Below are 16155 nucleotides of genomic sequence, written 5' to 3'. Positions count from 1 at the left end.
ATGAATATATGAAAAAGTAGATATGGTTAAAGATGTATCCGATCCGAATCCGATCCGTTGACATCCCTACTTTCCATAGTCTCTTATAAGAGTATTATCGTAAATTAATATAAATTATATCTTTTATTTCTTTTATATAATCCAAACAAACATTATTTATCCAAACAACTTTATAATCACATTTTTCATTTTGATTCCATTCATTTTTCATTCTCCTTTTGTTTTCATTTTCTTTTCACTCCTCTCTTTCCTTCCCTTTCCCTCCGTTCCCTCCATCCAACAAAGGGTGAACGCGCCTTGCTCATTTTTGCTATGCCTCCCGAGAAAAAAACAATTACTAAGAAATGGAAAAATTTTCATCAATACCCAATACTGAAATAATGGTGACGAGTAATCATCAATTTTCTTAATTTGATGCATTTGAGGTTTTCTTTCGAGGACAGGTAATATCCGCGAGATCGTCCTCCAGATTATCTTGCAGATGGTCAAACCCAAGTGATCGTGATTAAATGCATCTTAGCGCCAACAGGTCTCAACATTCAACAAAAGCGACGCCGTTGCGAGGTGCGTACCTCTGAAAGACCGAGAAATCGGGCAGGAGGAGCAGAGATGGAAAAGGAAGAGGAGGAGAGAAAGAAGAAGAAAGTGGTAATAGAGATCCCTTCTTATCGCGAGGTTCTTGAGGGCTCTGAACCCCGTCTCCCTCCTCCCAACCTCTTCCGGCCTTCCTCTTCCTTTTCCGAGGCTTTCTCCTTCGTCAAGAACTCCGAGTTCTATACTCCACCGCCGCCGCCATCGCCACCACCGGCAACAACAACAACTCCCCAGCTACGTCCGTCCGGGACTACGCCAGAAAAGGATTCACGGTAAGCAATTCTGGTGCTGTAGGTTGCTTTCCATTCATGGTTTCACTCCTAATGTTTTGTGGGTATCTATTATTTTCCCCTTTTTGGTCTTCTGAGTGTTATGGTCGTTCTTTCATTACAATTTGTTGGAAAAAAGGCAAACATCGAGTGCTTCCTCTTCACCATCGCCGTCTTCGTCGGCCAAGTCACTCGGTAGGAATGCTATTCTTGTAAGCCACAGGCAGGTAACAAAATAATTTCTTAATTTCGTTGATACTTTATCTCTGTTGGTTTGTCTGTCATGGCGATTGGCCTGAGATTGTTTAGATAACGACCTACATGGTCGTAGTTGGTTTGGACTGTTACCAATTTTTTCTGCTCGTGCATTGTCTTTTATTTTAGTTTGGAAAATCACTACTCTTATGTCTTATAAAGTCCTAACAATTTTCGCCATGATCACGTAATCATACGATACGTTGAAGCCACCGGGGAAAGTTGGATAACTGAATTGGTCAAGTGTTTTTATAATTTTATTGCGAAGCTTTCCTGTTTCCCTTTTATCTGTTTCACAAGTTCTACAAATTTTGTCAGAACTCCAGCTAAGACTTTGGCTTATCTACTGTAGTTCTCAGTCTCCTGGGTTTTGAATTTCACTTCGATCACTCATATTTTGCCTTGGAGTCTTGGACACAATTGTGAATAAGTTCTGTATGAGATTCTTGATTATGAACTGCAAATTTGCAGTTGAAATCCACTCAAGACAACATATGGAAAGCAGCACGGAACCACAGTCTTGTATTGAAGTAGTAGGAGGATCGTGATTCATGTCAACTTCTGTTAGCTGTCTTATGCACTATCCTATTTAACTTCATTTGTTTGCAGCAAGGAAATCCGTTGCTGAAGCATATCAGAAATGTGAGATGGTCATTTTCAGAGATCATACCTGATTACCTGTTGGGACAAAACTCATGTGCCTTATACTTGAGGTTTGCGCTTAAATTTGTTATGCATCATCTATCCTTTGAATGTCAAAGAAATAAATACAGTAGTTTATTTACCCTCTTCGCGATTATGATGGGATATTTTAGTAAAAGTTTGGTGACAATCAAATGAACGAGGATGTATAGCATTCACAATCAATAGGTTGTTATATACAGCCACAAGTTTCAGTTTTGGTGAATGACAGGGAAAAAAGTTGCCAAATCCAAAACTCGATGCCATAGATCTCTATGATGCACTCAAATAAGTGTCTATAAGTAGTTTCACAAACCATGTAATGTAACTGTTATTGGGCTAAGTAACTGCTTCAGTACATGTGTTGGATTGGGTCCAGAAATTAATAAAAGCTGCCTTGTAATCTGTCAGATAAATATTGGGGTCAGTGGTTTAGAAAAATTTTTGAAGAGTTGTCAATCATTACTTTTGCCTGTAAATGCATTTGTGGTGTCAAATGGTTGCTTCATCGGTATAACACTATAACTTTATTGTCATCTTATATTCTATATCTTGATAGCAAAGCAGGTATTCTGAGCAATTTCTGATGCAAGTTTTCTTCCTTTTATTTAAAACTGAAGTACATTGTTCATATGGTGCAGCCTGCGATACCACCTGCTTCATCCAGATTATATTTATCATCGAATAAGGGAACTACAAAAAAATTACAGGCTTCGGGTTGTGCTATGCCACATTGATGTGGTATGTTGGTAGCATCTACCTTTGAGCAACTTATTTCCAGAATTCCAGCTGACTTTCAGTTTCCAAGTACTGGCTGTTGAGTGTGTGGTTATTTAACTCTTAACTAGACCATATATCAATGTTAGATGTCTTTTGCATTCATGTGATCTATTGTTAGCTGTTGCCTTTTATTTTGCAGGAAGATGTAGTGAAACCTCTACTTGAAGTTACACGAACAGCTTTACTTCATGATTGCACCCTCCTCTGCGGTTGGAGGTACTTGGCCTACACAGTCTTCTGTTGTGTTTCGAGTTTCGACCTCTTGTTGTTGCTTGTTAAGATTATGAGGATAACTATTGGAGTTAAGAAGTCAAAATACTGCTACTAGGAAAAGTTTCTACAGATGACATCAAATATTTTGCATTGGCCTTCTTTTGTTCAACGAGGCCAGTCTACATTAGCAAATTATGCTGGGGTCGCTGCAGTCAAATAACTTCCTCACGTAAAAGAAAAGGGGGAAAGCGAAAGGCGACTCCAAAGTTGTAGCTTTCCATGCCACTGTGTTATGTGCTGATCAAGTCTTCATTGTTGCATAGTATTCCCATTATTTTGCATGTCATCAGGGGAACATTGGTGTCCTTTTTCTGTCCTTTTCACCATATTTACTTTTAAACTCATAGGTGACCACTTTGTTTCCTTGTATGGTCCATCTGGTTCTTTGTTAGGTTTGCATGCTACTTACTGAAACTGCTTTCGTGCATATTGTTTGATTTACAGGTCTTCACTTGAAATCATATATTTTTTTGTTTGCAAGGGCATTAATTATAATATGGTGCAAGCTGACAGCAAAATAGTAATAATTTGTGATGTTACGTTTTCTGTCTTTTACTTAGCTTGGAGGAATGTGGTCGATATTTGGAGACAATTAAGATATATGAAAACAAGCCTGCCGACACTATTCAAGAGAGAACAGACACTGACTATTTATCTCGGGTACTGGCTTTATTGGATTTAATTTGTTGTTTTTTTTATGCGTGTTTATCATTCAAAGTCATAAACGTAATGGCTAATATTTCTGCTTGGAGCAGTGTTTGTTGTTCATTTGATGTTTCTACATTATGACTTTTCGGTTTTTCTCTAAATATGGTCTGGTGTTCTATATTTCCAAAATCACATGATTTCTTCCCGTTCTCTGTTAGCAAGTTTTCAAGTTTCTAAGTGATATGTTTGCATTCCCCCTTTTACTCTGTTATGTTGTTAGCAACAAGAAGTTTGCTTTAGCTGGTGAGCTGTAGAGGTCAGGATGCATTGATATTAAGAAAAAATGGAACCCACAGCAACGTAAAATGTTCATTCTGAAACTCTTCTTCTCTCTTCTTTTGTTAGATGAATCATGCGTTGACAAGTATTCGTCATATCAATAAGAGTGATGTTGTCACCCTTGGCTCAGCTTTTGGGGTAAGTGCTATTGACAAGAAGCAGGTTCTGCATTTGGTCATGCTCTCAATGCTGCATTTTTTGCTAGCTATTGTAAGGACGCTAATGTGCAGGTAAAGTGATTTCTAGAAACCAGTTATAGAGTTGAAAGCATGTGTCTAAAACTATGTGCCACCACATGGAAGTATAATAGTTATTTCTTAAATCCCTGCAATTTTTTTTTTTAGGCCAAAAACCACCTTGTTTTCCACAAGTAGCAGCTCCTTGTGAAAATTTCCTTCTGTATGACCTTCCTTATGAATGTCAGGGAGAGAGTGTGCAATTAATTATGCCAATACCAAGAGCCTGCTTCCTTGATTCTCATTATCATCAGCAAAACTATAAGCTACTTATTTTGGAAAATGATGGTGAACATCTTGCTGCTCACCCAGTTAGTTGGTCATGCTGTGATTCTTCATCAAGCTTGTGTTTCTTGCAGTCTCTCTCTGGTATCATGGATGCCTCGATGGAAGACTTAGCTCGATGTCCAGGGATAGGCGAGCGGAAGGTATGTTCTGGTTACCATTCTCAATTACTAAATTATATGAGCCCATTGTAATGTTAGGAAGGCTTTTTTTATCTATTAGCTGTAAATGGAACAAGTTCAGTGGCTTCACTGATACTGAAACTAATGCAATCTTACCATGATTGTGCGTGGAAGATACCACAAAAACCACTGCCAGATTCAGAACTATCGGACCTAGTGCTGGTCAATAATGTCTCGGCTTCTTATGAAAACCAATTTTGGTATGAAAGGATGATAGAAACTGCAATGTGCATGAAAGTTGAAGTAAACTGACAACCTTGTCTGGAGGGTTGGATTTGATTGTTAAGATTTACATGTATAACTATGATCCCTCTGGACTCCATAGCTGTTTCTAGGCAGTTGAGTTGGTTTCCTTACCAGCTTGTGACCTCTCTCTCCATTGAGGTATGTAGGGCCATAGGCTGTTTTATTTGATATCAATTAGTAGGAAACAACCTACTGGAAATATTTTGAAGAAGGAAAATGACAGATCGCTCTTCTTACATTGTTTTCCTGAAGTATGATGAAATTACAAAAAGTTGAATGCTGTTCCAAAGTTCCAAACTTTTCCTTTTCTGCATGGTTATTGTGTTTTCAGCCTCGAGTAGGTGGATTGATTAAACGACATTGTGATCAATGCTGCTCAAATTTGCCTGGGCTGGTTGAATATGGAATAATCGTGTTTTGCTTCAGGCAATGCAATGTGACTGAAGGAGGGTCAGCAAATTAGAGAGCTAAACAAATAGCCAAAGGAAAGAGCTTGTTCTGTTTCATAAAATCTGTCTCAAGTCTTAAGATCCTCAAGAGCCTTTCCTCCTAACTAGGTATCTAGTATTTAGATCTTCAAGTTGAAAAAAGTTTTGAGAGTTCAATACCTGGGGTATGTAGAACCAGTTCTCGTGTCTTTCCTAATAAAGAATGCCTAATAAAGAATGATTCTCCTCCCTTTTTGAGGCTAAGTAGACGTGGGTTTCTTCTTGGCTGGCAGCAATATGCAGTACAATTTTTATTTCTGAAGGCATGACTATAAGCTGATATTGATCAACCAGGTCTTGAGATATGAAATTTCTGCCACAAAATCTTGAACTCAAGAATTCCATACTGCAGGTAAAACGTTTGTTTGACACCTTCCATGAGCCATTCAAGCGGACTATTCCCTGCCGAACTCCTGCCGTCCCATCTGAAGCCCTGGTTGTCGAAAATCCAAACCCGTGCTCGGAGAATGGAAATAATGATGTAATTGAAGAGGAAGCAGGCCAGGTCAAACCAGAAACAGAAAGGGAACCTGATTTGACAGTTAAATCTGCTTTAACTGCCGCATTGTCCAAATACTCAAACAGGCTCCACAAACTTAAGGGATCTGCATCTTCAGCGGATCAAGGTGGTCAAGGTGGGATCTCCCGGCAGGACACGACTGGATGAAGCATTTGGTAAGGCTAAAGTTGCATGCCATCCGTAGTGGATTGGTAAGGAACACAGCAACTTGCACATCTGGTTGATACTGCAAAGTGGATAAAGATCTCATGGACCAATTGACGTATAGACTGAGTGGTTAACAGTTTAGCCAGTCAACTAGAAGTTGTATGCAACAAGGACCATACTTCTTCTCATAGAGTTGTAGCTTCATTCTATTTTATAAGCTAACGTCCTGTTGTTACTGCAAGTTGTATGTGAAATTTTTTACCGCCTGAATTATTCCTGGTTGCTTCCACGACTCATTCTTGATTGTTTGACTAATAATTCCACGGTCCGGAAAAACGAAAGCCCATTTGAGTTTGTCATCATCGTCAAGCCTTACCTAGACTTGGTCCTGGCTAGTGCTAGATTGACCAAGATGGGAGACCTGGCTAGTGCTAGATTGACCAAGATAGGAGACAGCTTATCCCACAGTGGCTCTTCTCATTGCTTGGGGACAAATATTAAAACATCACAGAGGGTACATCATAAGTATGAATCCCATAAGAGGGCAGTCTCAGGAGTTTAGTATGTTGAAAGAAGCTAATTTTTGGCCACTTATCCTCAACTTAGAGAGGAGAGGAAGAGAAAAATTGATCGATTGATCGACTGATTAAATTTATATATATAGAAAAAGAGAGAGTCGATAAAATGAGAATGAGAATATATATCAAAATTTAGGAACAAAAAGACCTCTAGTTACAAAAATGAGAGAGAGAGAGAGATTGACTAATGAATCGACTTAACTACAAAATTCCGTTAACATATAACATATTTATGCTATTAGAGTCCTCTTAAACCAGGTAAAGTCAAGAACGACCTTCGTTGTAATTCGGCTGTTGGAAGATGTTCAGCTGCGGGATGCAGAATTCTGAAATCCACAGAATTAGAGTTTCAAAATTCGATAAAATGAGAATGAGAATATATATCAAAATTTGAGGACAAAAAGACCTCTAGTTACAAAAATGAGAGAGAAATGAGAGAGAGAGAGAGAGATTGACTAATGAATCGACTTAACTACAAAATTCGGTTAACATATAACATATTTATGCTATTAGAGTCCTCTTAAACCAGGTAAAGTCAAGAACGACCTTCGTTGTAATTCGGCTGTTGGAAGATGTTCAGCTGCGGGATGCAGAATTCTGAAATCCACAGAATTAGAGTTCCAAAATTCCATTTAACTAGAGCATTCTGCGCACATTCTCTGACCTGTTAAATTCTTATGAATGCTGAAAAGAATTTCCGCCTTCAAAGCAGATCATGAATCTTAGTGGTGCAGCTAATGCTGAGAGGAAATTGAATGATCCAGTGAAAGGAGAATTTAGTATGATTATCTGAATGTGCCACCGGCTGAGTTACACCATACATTCAGAGTGCAGAACTCATTCAACAGTCTAGCTTCCCACAAGAACAAAGAGAAGGTAACTTTGTCAATAATATGTTGTGATACTCGTAAATGTAATGAGTGTTCGGTATACTTGGTATTGAAAAACAACTGTAGCAGCGGCAATGGAGCTACAAGCTTTACAGCGACATTATAGAAAGCAAAGGTAGCTTACTTCACCAGTATACATTAAACATGGAATTGTTGCCACCCAGTTATTCCCATCATGACCAACTTCAGTGCAAAAATGACACTTCAACCAGCAATAGCTGATTACAGTAACACAAGAAAGGTCCACAAGCTGGTCAAATTCACCTTCAGATTTGCAAAATTGTTCAACCTGCCTTTCTCAACTGTTCTACGTCAAGATGCAACAATGCAATCCCTGCAAGCAACATAAACGGTCATGTGCTTTTAGACAAAAGTTGATAGGATTCTCGACATAAAACAACACTCGAAAAGTACAAGAAGAAATTATATGCCATTGTGGAACCTGAAAAACCTGACAAGATACTGCCGCAGCACGTAAAAAAGGTGAGGGTGGTACTAAGGATTTTATGAAAATAATACATGTGCTATCTATGAGTGGTTGCAAGACCTTTGAAAGGCATGCCTTTTTAACTATATATATATATATATATATATATATATATATAAAGCAACTGCAAAGTAATTTTCCCCTACAATTATCGGAAGGACGAGGTTCCTGTTTGACAATACACAAAACTAACATCACCATACATACTTGAATAGCAGCTGCAATATGTATTATCAGTCCTGGTTCTGGCCCTCTGGTTGAAGATTGGAAGAAATGCGTGACAGGAACCTTGTAATTTCTGATAAAGTGAGATGGTACTCGTCCCGACCACTTACCCTTGGCCAATCAGACAACAGTGAGTTGATACTGTATTCATCAGTCACAGCCTTTGTCTTCTTAGAAGTTGACAATGCATTCTCCAGATCAGACTGTTTCAATGCTCTTGGTGCCTGTAAGATGCAGTTTAACTAGTTTAGCACTACAAAAGTATCATCAAAGACAGAAGATAAAACTTGCATCATACATTTTTTAGTGAATATTGCCATAACTTGGTCTTTTCCAAATTCCAATAATAGAATATGAAAAACTATTGTAGCTAGCATTCTCATATAAGACGATAAGGCACCTAAGGCTTATGGTTGCTATCTGGTAGCAAAAGCTCAACACGTTTCTTATTCATGTTCTCAGGTAAGCTGTTATAATGAGGTAAATGCATGAAAAGACAACCAGACAAGTGAAATTGAGGGCCTTAGCTTTAAAAATCGTAGCCTCTGTTAGACTTTGTTATATCTTTGCTGCGTGGGAAGTGCCTTCTTTTACCTTACTGATTTCAAAACAATCTGAACTACCTTCTTTCATCATATTCATTCTTTTCAATTGCAAACTTATTAGTACAAATTACAAAGTAATTCTTAATTTGCTTAATTTGTTGTGACAGCATAAATTCAAAAGTTCAAAACAACAGTTACTTTTTGATATCGACATTAGCTATTATAATGCATTTTCTCTTCGCACTTATCATCCACACCACACCCCCCACCCCAACCAAAAGAAAAAAAAAAAAGAAACATCACCACAAAACCAACAAAACACACAAAGGTTTGCACCAACACCACAATTATGTTTTCCTTCGATTAAGCAACAAAAAACAGAGAAGTCTATCCAAAGAGGCATTACTCACACGAAACCGTTGGCCACTTTTTTCTGCTTCCAAGAGGTCCCTGACTGGAAAATAAGCTGCTTTTTTACAAAGTTCGAGTAAATCCGAGCCAGTGAAACCCTCACATAGACCAGCCAAATACTCATAGTCAATATCTTCTTCAACACTTTCGCCTTTCAAAATAACTTTCAATATCTTAGCTCTTTCACTGCGATCAGGAATGCCAATTTCAAATGCTTGGGGAAGACGACGGAGTATAGCTTCGTCAAGTTCTGATGGTCGGTTGGTAGCAGCAAGGACCATCACACGGGCATGCTCTGTAGTTATTTGAAAATGTTCAGGTGCTATAGCAAAATATGTGATACATAAAAAGAGAACATACTTGTTGAAACAGCAAAAACTCTGAGTGATAAAGCCAGATGGCTAAACTTTTAAAAGGATACATGAGTAAACACACTTACGGTCTGTTGTGAAACCATCCCATAGTGCCATGAACTCAGTTTTCATGTTAGTCAAAGCTTCATGATCAGTCGTGCGGCGTTGCCCCAAAAAACTATCAACTTCATCAATAAATATTATGGATGGCTGGAGTTTATATGCCAAACTGAAAACAGCAGCCACTGACAATTCAACACGAAGAAAAGGTCGTTTTAAATATAAAGTCAAGACTTATTCAACAAAAAGAAATAAAAAATCTCAACATACTACAATTCCAGGAGGAAATGATGAAAGAATTGGTTTTCCTAAAACCACAATTAGGAAGTCAAGGGGTTATCCTGAATCCTGCAGCTCAATCATACCTAATACACATCGACAAGGTTTCTTGATCGAAGTGGTGTTCACGAGTGAACAGACGAGACCATCACAAAGCATCTCGTACATCAGATAACAGTAAATCCAGTGGGTTCAACTTCAAGAAGATTAATTTTCACAAACATTCCATAACTTCAGAGGAAAAACAGAGGAAACAATTTTTACTTGAGTGCGTGAAAAATTCCAGACGAACAAGTAGCCCACACCGAGACAAACATACCAAGCTTTTGCGCATCACCGAACCATTTGCTCATCAAATTTGAAATCCTCACGTTGATAAAAACAGCCCCAGATTCTTTTGCGATGGCTTTTGCGAGCATCGTTTTCCCTGTTCCTGGCGGTCCATATAGCAGCACTCCTTTCTGCGGAGCGAGCAGCTTTCCATGTGCAAACAATTCCGGTCTTCTCAAAGGCAGGATAACGAGTTCAAATAAAGCCTCTTTTACACGCTCTAGGCCTCCAATCGAGTCAAACTCGACATCTATATGATCGGGGTTGATAACATCGCACGCTATCACATCCTGCAAAGAAATTGGAGAATAAGAAGCGTAAGTTCCAATTCACATTCCACCCCTATCTCTGCGTATTAACTAATGAAAGCTAATTTCTATTACACCAACATCTAAAATCAACACCAATAAAGGGAATCATTCATAGATGCATAAAGTCCAGGATCCTCATTCAAGCCCCTACCTCTGTATAAATTTTCCCAACTATAGCGTACCATTTTCAACAACCAATGCCAGTCACCAAACAAAAGAAATGCCAGGAGATGCAAAATTTTCAATTCTCTCGTTCCACTGCCATTTCTGCCAAAAAGTTTCCCAATTATCACATACCATCTTCAATAATGAATGTAAACCACCAACGCAAAAGAACTTCAGATTCTCACATTCTCTATAACTCCGCCCAAAAGCAGTTCCCCACTTATTATGTACTGACCTGCAATAGCCAATGCGATTCTACCAAGACCAAGTCCCTAGGACCCTAGACATCACCAAATAAGAGAACTGACCAGTGGAGAAACCAAAAAATTATGTGCGGAAGACCATCGAAGTTAATTCCTCATAGTAACTGTTTCCGGCCAAGGTCGCGAGAGGAGAAGGTAACACCACGCTTAACAATTAGATGACCATCAGAATTATGTCAACGACGGCACCATCAAAACATTTATCCAGGACAAGAAAAAAAGCAACAAAAGCCCAAGAAATTTCGAGATAAACGAAACTCCCCCAAGTTGGTGGCAGCCATGTTCTTATCTCCACCAAGGCAAACGAGCCGAATTTGAGGAAGCTCGTGAAAAGAAAACAACGAGAGGGAGGGAAAAGAACTCGTGGGTATCTAGCATTTCCACCTCGTAGGCGTTGGTTTGGATGAGGGGGCGACCGAGACGCTTGGCGATCTCCTTCTTCTGCTCGGCGGCCTTTTTGCTGGCGGCGCGGTTGGGGTCGAGGCTGCGTAGGGCGACGAAGAGCGCTAGGCAGCTAAGGGCGGCGCTGGCAGCGTAAAGGGCGAGTTCCTGCAGGAATCGCGGCTCCGACCTGCTGCCCATGCCACGGCCGGTCAATAAGCAAACCGAGCACGGGAGAATCTCGACGAGAAAAAGATAACTTGGCGGCGAAGGGAGGAGAAGCAAGGAACCGCTCTCTCCTCTCCCGATCTCTCTCTGTCCTCGTCTTATTGAATCCGGTTTTTTGTTCTTATTTTTCTTCTTTTTTAGGCTAAAAAAAGGAATGATGAAACGTTGCCACGATAAAACCTTGCCGCCTATGAGTCACTTCCTGTGGCTTCCAGGGTCTTCATTAGAAATTCCATTAGTCCCATATTTTCCTCCATAATTTCCATTAACTGCGCTCAAGTTTCTTGTTTTCTCGAATAATTTTATCTTCATCTTATGACTCTCATTAAAACACTAATCGAGTTAAAAAATAATAATCATAATGCCTTGCTCGAGTTTGGCCTCCCTGAAAGTAACCACCAAACTTTCTTCTTTTTCTCTAAAAAAGTGGAAACTTCCGGCTAAAGAACCAAATCTTCATCCATGGTCTTCAAACTTAACACTGTTATGTCCCCCCCAACACCTTCAGTACGTACTGAATCCCATTAGTTAGAAATTCATGGCATTGAAATTTCCACATCTTTTTGTTTCAATCTTCTTCTACAATTCCCAGTATGGTTCGCTTTTTCAGGAGAGGTTTGTTCTTAAACTTCCTGAACAATTTGCTTCCCAGCAGAGAAGCATCAGGAGCTTCATGTGTACTGGCCTAATTTCATCTTCGCTAATCCGATTTGAACTTGAACTCCATTTCAGACTTGAATTTTTCCAATTTAAAACCGAATATATCTTGACCGAACATGCTTAAATTTTGACATCTATACATGATGATGATCATCTTATAATCAGTTTGGCAATCCCTCGAGTCATTTTTAACTTAGATCAGTCCAAGCGCATGCAACATCTAAACATATCCTCTTTTACAACACCAGCATACCAAAGAATCCCCCAAGGATACCACATCTTGCACCCATCTTTCCTCTAGAAAGGGGAGAAAATCTTGGTTTCAAGCCAAAGCTTGATTGCACAAATAGCATTTTCAGACCAAACCTGCTTGAGAATCACCTCCACCCAGCTATGCCAGATGCTCCATTTAATGTACTTAAGAGATTTGAGTTTACATGGTTGATATTGAAGCCAAGACGCCGACATATGCAGAGTCCTTTGCAAGAAAGAAAATCTTCTTCGGTGCGACCAAACCAGATTCAGAACAAACATCTTGGCAGGAAATACTATTAATTCCAAACTGAGAGCGAACAAATCTCCAAACAGCAACAGCCGTAGGACATGTAAAAATAATATGGATTTGATCTTCAGCTGCATTTTTACAAAAAAACACATATAAAGGCTAAAGATCCAATCTTAAACTGAGATTTCTCAATAAATGGAACCTTGGATCTAAGATCCAAGATCAAAGGCAATTCTAAGGTCATTCTTGACTCCTTAGTCCTAACCTGTGTTGGCTTTGACGAGAAGCTACTGAGGTTTGAACAAGCAACCGACTATCCACCAACAACCATTTGTTCAACCAATTGTGGCGCACGCATTTATTATATCCTTAATTAACGCGGGGTACAGTGACACAGTTGCAACTTATCTTTAAAACTTTCACTTTTCCACCTTTCAAAAATAGTGTTGTAAAAATTGATTATTCAGCTGAATGGGCAGGCAGGATGATGTGAATGGGAAAAAAATAAAAGATTGTTAAAAAGCAGCCAAGAAGATATCGGTATTAATTAAAATAAACAAATATTTAAAAAGGTTTAAAAATAATTACAGGCTGAATTATGGCACCTTTGAATTATACAAATTTATAGAGGGGATACTAAAATTCTATTTCTCCAGTGTAATGAGTGTCGAATTTCGGACCATATCCATATCCGCAAATGGTGGTTCCATCGCATCAGCCGGACCCGAATCTGGAACAGGTACAGATCCATAATCCGACCCGCTGTACATTGTTGACAGTTCGGTAACATATATTCCCAGGGGAGGGTAAAACAGTCAGTAGTTCGACTGAACAAAATGGCGCGGAGCTGACGCACCGCCCGCCGCTGCTCGCTTCTCCTCCCCGGAGATGTTGTGTGTTTCGTCGCCGTTATCTCTGCCGCGGTTGAGCCCCTCCATTAACGCCGTCAGCCTTCGTTATCGCCTCCTGCCGCACGTCAGTCGCTCGGGATGGAAGAAATTCGAGGTAACAGATTCTCGTTTCCCGTTTCGGGCTTTTCTCTCTCTATCTTTCTCTCTGTCTGATTGCTGACTGTTCTGAAAAACCTAACGCTTCCCATCAGAAGAGGGAGTACAGAAGGACTGGTTGCAGGGCCGAGCTCGCGCAAGACGCGCCGTTCGCGGTGGCCATCGGCGCCTGCATCCTCAACTCGCTCGTCTTCCCCGCGCCCGGCGGCTCTGAGGAGGACGATCGCGGGTCGTCGATGGATTCTGATGACACGAGATTCGCTGTGATGGGGATCATCAGCTTCATCCCTTACTTCAATTGGATGGTTCGTTCCGAACGCTAGTACTCGATCTAGTTTGATTTTCTGTTTTGACCATCGTCTCTGTTCTGGGTTGCTCTGAGATTTTTGCTGTTCTTTTGATTACAGAGTTGGATTTTCGCGTGGCTCGACACGGGTAGAAGGCAATATCTAGTGTATGCGGTCGTTTACTTGGCTCCTTATTTGAGGTACTGGTATTCTCTGTCTAGGGGAACTCTTGGAGTCTGATATCTCGGGTTTTTTTGAATTGTCACCACGATCTCTGGCTCGTGTTTCGGGGTGTTTGATTTTAGCCCTTTTTCTTTTGGTTTTCCCGGCCCAGGAACTTTGATTGTCCTTCAGGTTTAGTGCTACTCGCCATCGGTCCAAGCAATCAGTAGGTCGGTGACGAATGATTACACAAGGAATTTCAGAATGTCCATGCAAATGCCTCCACAACAAGTCTGCCTATACATAGTGAAACTAGGTGAAGAACCAAAAGCAAACCCTTAGAATAATTGGTTTTGCTTGAAACAGATATTTGTGTTTTTTTAGGAGAATTTGTGTATTTACTAGGGTACTAGCAAATGATGTCCTAGGAAATGCGGCTGAACTGGTGTTTCACAAAAAATTTGGCATCTAGACGTGCTACACGGAAGAAGTTACTGAAGCCTTACAAGTTCAGTTTCTTGAATTAGTGGTAAGTGAAGTTTTAGTTACTTCTTATATGAAATGATTCCAGATGGATGCTTAAGGGTTTTACCTTCCAAAATCGTTCGAAATAGTCATTTCATTGTGCCTCAAGGAAAACAGTTTATTGATGTACTGGGTATTCAAATCGATGTAGCCTTTTGAGCATGCCATGGAGTAATGTTTTTGATGTCAGTGCTTAGTACAGAAGCTGATCGTTATATGCATAAAATTTATGTTCTTATCTTGGTTTTCATAAATGTATCCAGTTTCCTATAGTTTCAGCTTTCTGAGTGTTTGGCCGCTTGCACAGGACTAATTTGTCATTATCACCGGAAGAGAGTTGGCTACCAATTGCTAGTATTCTTCTCTGCATTGTTCACGTCCAGGTATCTCGCTAAAAATAGGAAAAAAACATTACTATCTGTCGAGTGTCTAACTGGTTTTTATTTTGGTCTTATTGGATTTGCAGCTTGAAGCAAGCATAAAAAACGGAGACTTGCAAAATATCCAGTTGTTTGGTGAAATTTTAAGGACGTTCAGTGGGATGATAGGAAAGAAGGAATCTCATTCTCAAGTTTCTAGAGGACCCAGGAAGGTAGTTCTATTCATATGATCCTGTGTTATTCATGCGAAAAATAGAAAGAAAGAAGATATCTAACCTCCCTGATTGATCTTCGATTGTGCAGGAGAGAAAGGAACATATGAAATTGCCCTCTGCTCACGAAGAAATGAAAAAGAAGATCAGAGACGGGAGTGGGAAGAGAAAGGTAGGCAATGATTCTAATGAAGCCGACAATGCCAGAGATAAGGAGCACTAGAGAATCATGTTGTGGTCACTTAGTTTTGCCTGACTCATCCAAAAGAGGTGCCGACTATTTTTAACTTTTTAGCTGCTTTTCATTTCTTGGACCAGAAGACGAAAATATTGTATACCAGAAAGGTTGTTGGTTCAGGTATATAGAACATATTGTTCGTGGTCCAGCAATTTGGCAAATATCGTATTCGTAATTTACTCGCGATGCAGCGATATAAACCAGAGGTTTCTGGTTGTCATTCTTAGATTGTTTCTCATGGTGTTCTGGTTAGACTGCAACGTTGTATCAGCCCTTACGTCAATAGTCTCATGCTTTTGCACAAGCATGGTTACTTGAAGTGGCTTATATGACTCTTCAATGGCATATGAGCAATGTATTCACACTGTTTGACACTGTCATGTTACAGAAACATGGAAGCAAAGCCTCAGGCCAGTTATAGAGACATGAAAAGGCGCCTCAGGGCAGGACCCGAGTCCAACCTTCATTCTCTTCATTTTCGTGAGCCGAATGTTTGTTCGTGCTGTTCAACCAAAAGATCTAAAGAATGGGAATCGTTTGCAACGTCCCATACGATAGTTTCACAGGATGTAATTGGAAGTGGTGATGTGTAGTTTTCTGAAGTGCAAAAGAAAATTGCAAGTAATGATATTTGCTATGTTAAAAAGATAGGTAAGGATAAATTTTTTCTTGATCTTTTCTGGTTTCCAGGGTGCCTGAATATTTACAGTTTTATAGCATAAATAAAAAA

General features: G+C 39.7%; 3 protein-coding genes across 8 annotated transcripts; 2 read left to right on the top strand and 1 right to left on the bottom strand.

Annotated features, from left to right (window-relative positions):
* Positions 1-436: 436 nt before the first annotated feature.
* Positions 437-6213, top strand: LOC116261097 (DNA excision repair protein ERCC-1). 5 transcript variants are annotated; one of them, XM_031639710.2, is made up of 9 exons: positions 437-866; positions 1003-1090; positions 1728-1831; positions 2441-2540; positions 2719-2795; positions 3413-3512; positions 3906-4069; positions 4435-4503; positions 4657-4782. In XM_031639710.2, exons 1-8 carry the CDS (start codon positions 610-612, stop codon positions 4472-4474), a joined length of 930 nt encoding a protein of 309 aa, XP_031495570.1. In that variant the 5' UTR covers positions 437-609; the 3' UTR covers positions 4475-4503; positions 4657-4782. The 5 variants fall into 5 exon arrangements, with proteins under 5 accessions (XP_031495570.1, XP_031495569.1, XP_031495568.1 ...); XM_031639709.2 differs by lacking the exon at positions 4657-4782 and adding an exon at positions 5629-5768 and having other exon boundaries at positions 438-866; XM_031639708.2 differs by having other exon boundaries at positions 438-866; positions 3906-3977; positions 4657-5620.
* Positions 6214-7398: 1185 nt separating this feature from the next.
* LOC116261334 (uncharacterized) lies at positions 7399-11561 on the bottom strand. The gene is made up of 6 exons (XM_031640049.2): positions 11225-11561; positions 10091-10391; positions 9519-9677; positions 9079-9374; positions 8106-8347; positions 7399-7745 (listed from the first exon to the last, which is right to left on the bottom strand). The coding sequence occupies exons 1-5, from the start codon at positions 11420-11422 to the stop codon at positions 8132-8134; spliced, it is 1170 nt and encodes a 389-aa protein (XP_031495909.1). The 5' UTR covers positions 11423-11561; the 3' UTR covers positions 7399-7745; positions 8106-8131.
* Positions 11562-13432: 1871 nt separating this feature from the next.
* On the top strand, positions 13433-16141 carry LOC116260178 (uncharacterized). 2 transcript variants are annotated; one of them, XM_031638316.2, is made up of 7 exons: positions 13433-13619; positions 13717-13926; positions 14029-14108; positions 14903-14978; positions 15062-15187; positions 15279-15457; positions 15814-16141. In XM_031638316.2, the coding sequence occupies exons 1-6, from the start codon at positions 13503-13505 to the stop codon at positions 15408-15410; spliced, it is 741 nt and encodes a 246-aa protein (XP_031494176.1). In that variant the 5' UTR covers positions 13433-13502; the 3' UTR covers positions 15411-15457; positions 15814-16141. The 2 variants fall into 2 exon arrangements, with proteins under 2 accessions (XP_031494176.1, XP_031494175.1); XM_031638315.2 differs by lacking the exon at positions 15814-16141 and having other exon boundaries at positions 15279-15604.
* The last annotated feature ends 14 nt before the right edge of the window (positions 16142-16155 follow it).

This window comes from Nymphaea colorata, chromosome 9, assembly GCF_008831285.2.
Source record: "Nymphaea colorata isolate Beijing-Zhang1983 chromosome 9, ASM883128v2, whole genome shotgun sequence".
NCBI classification, from domain to species: domain Eukaryota; kingdom Viridiplantae; phylum Streptophyta; class Magnoliopsida; order Nymphaeales; family Nymphaeaceae; genus Nymphaea; species Nymphaea colorata.
Note: the sequence above shows the minus strand (reverse complement) of the source record. Positions and strands in the feature narration are given on the sequence as shown.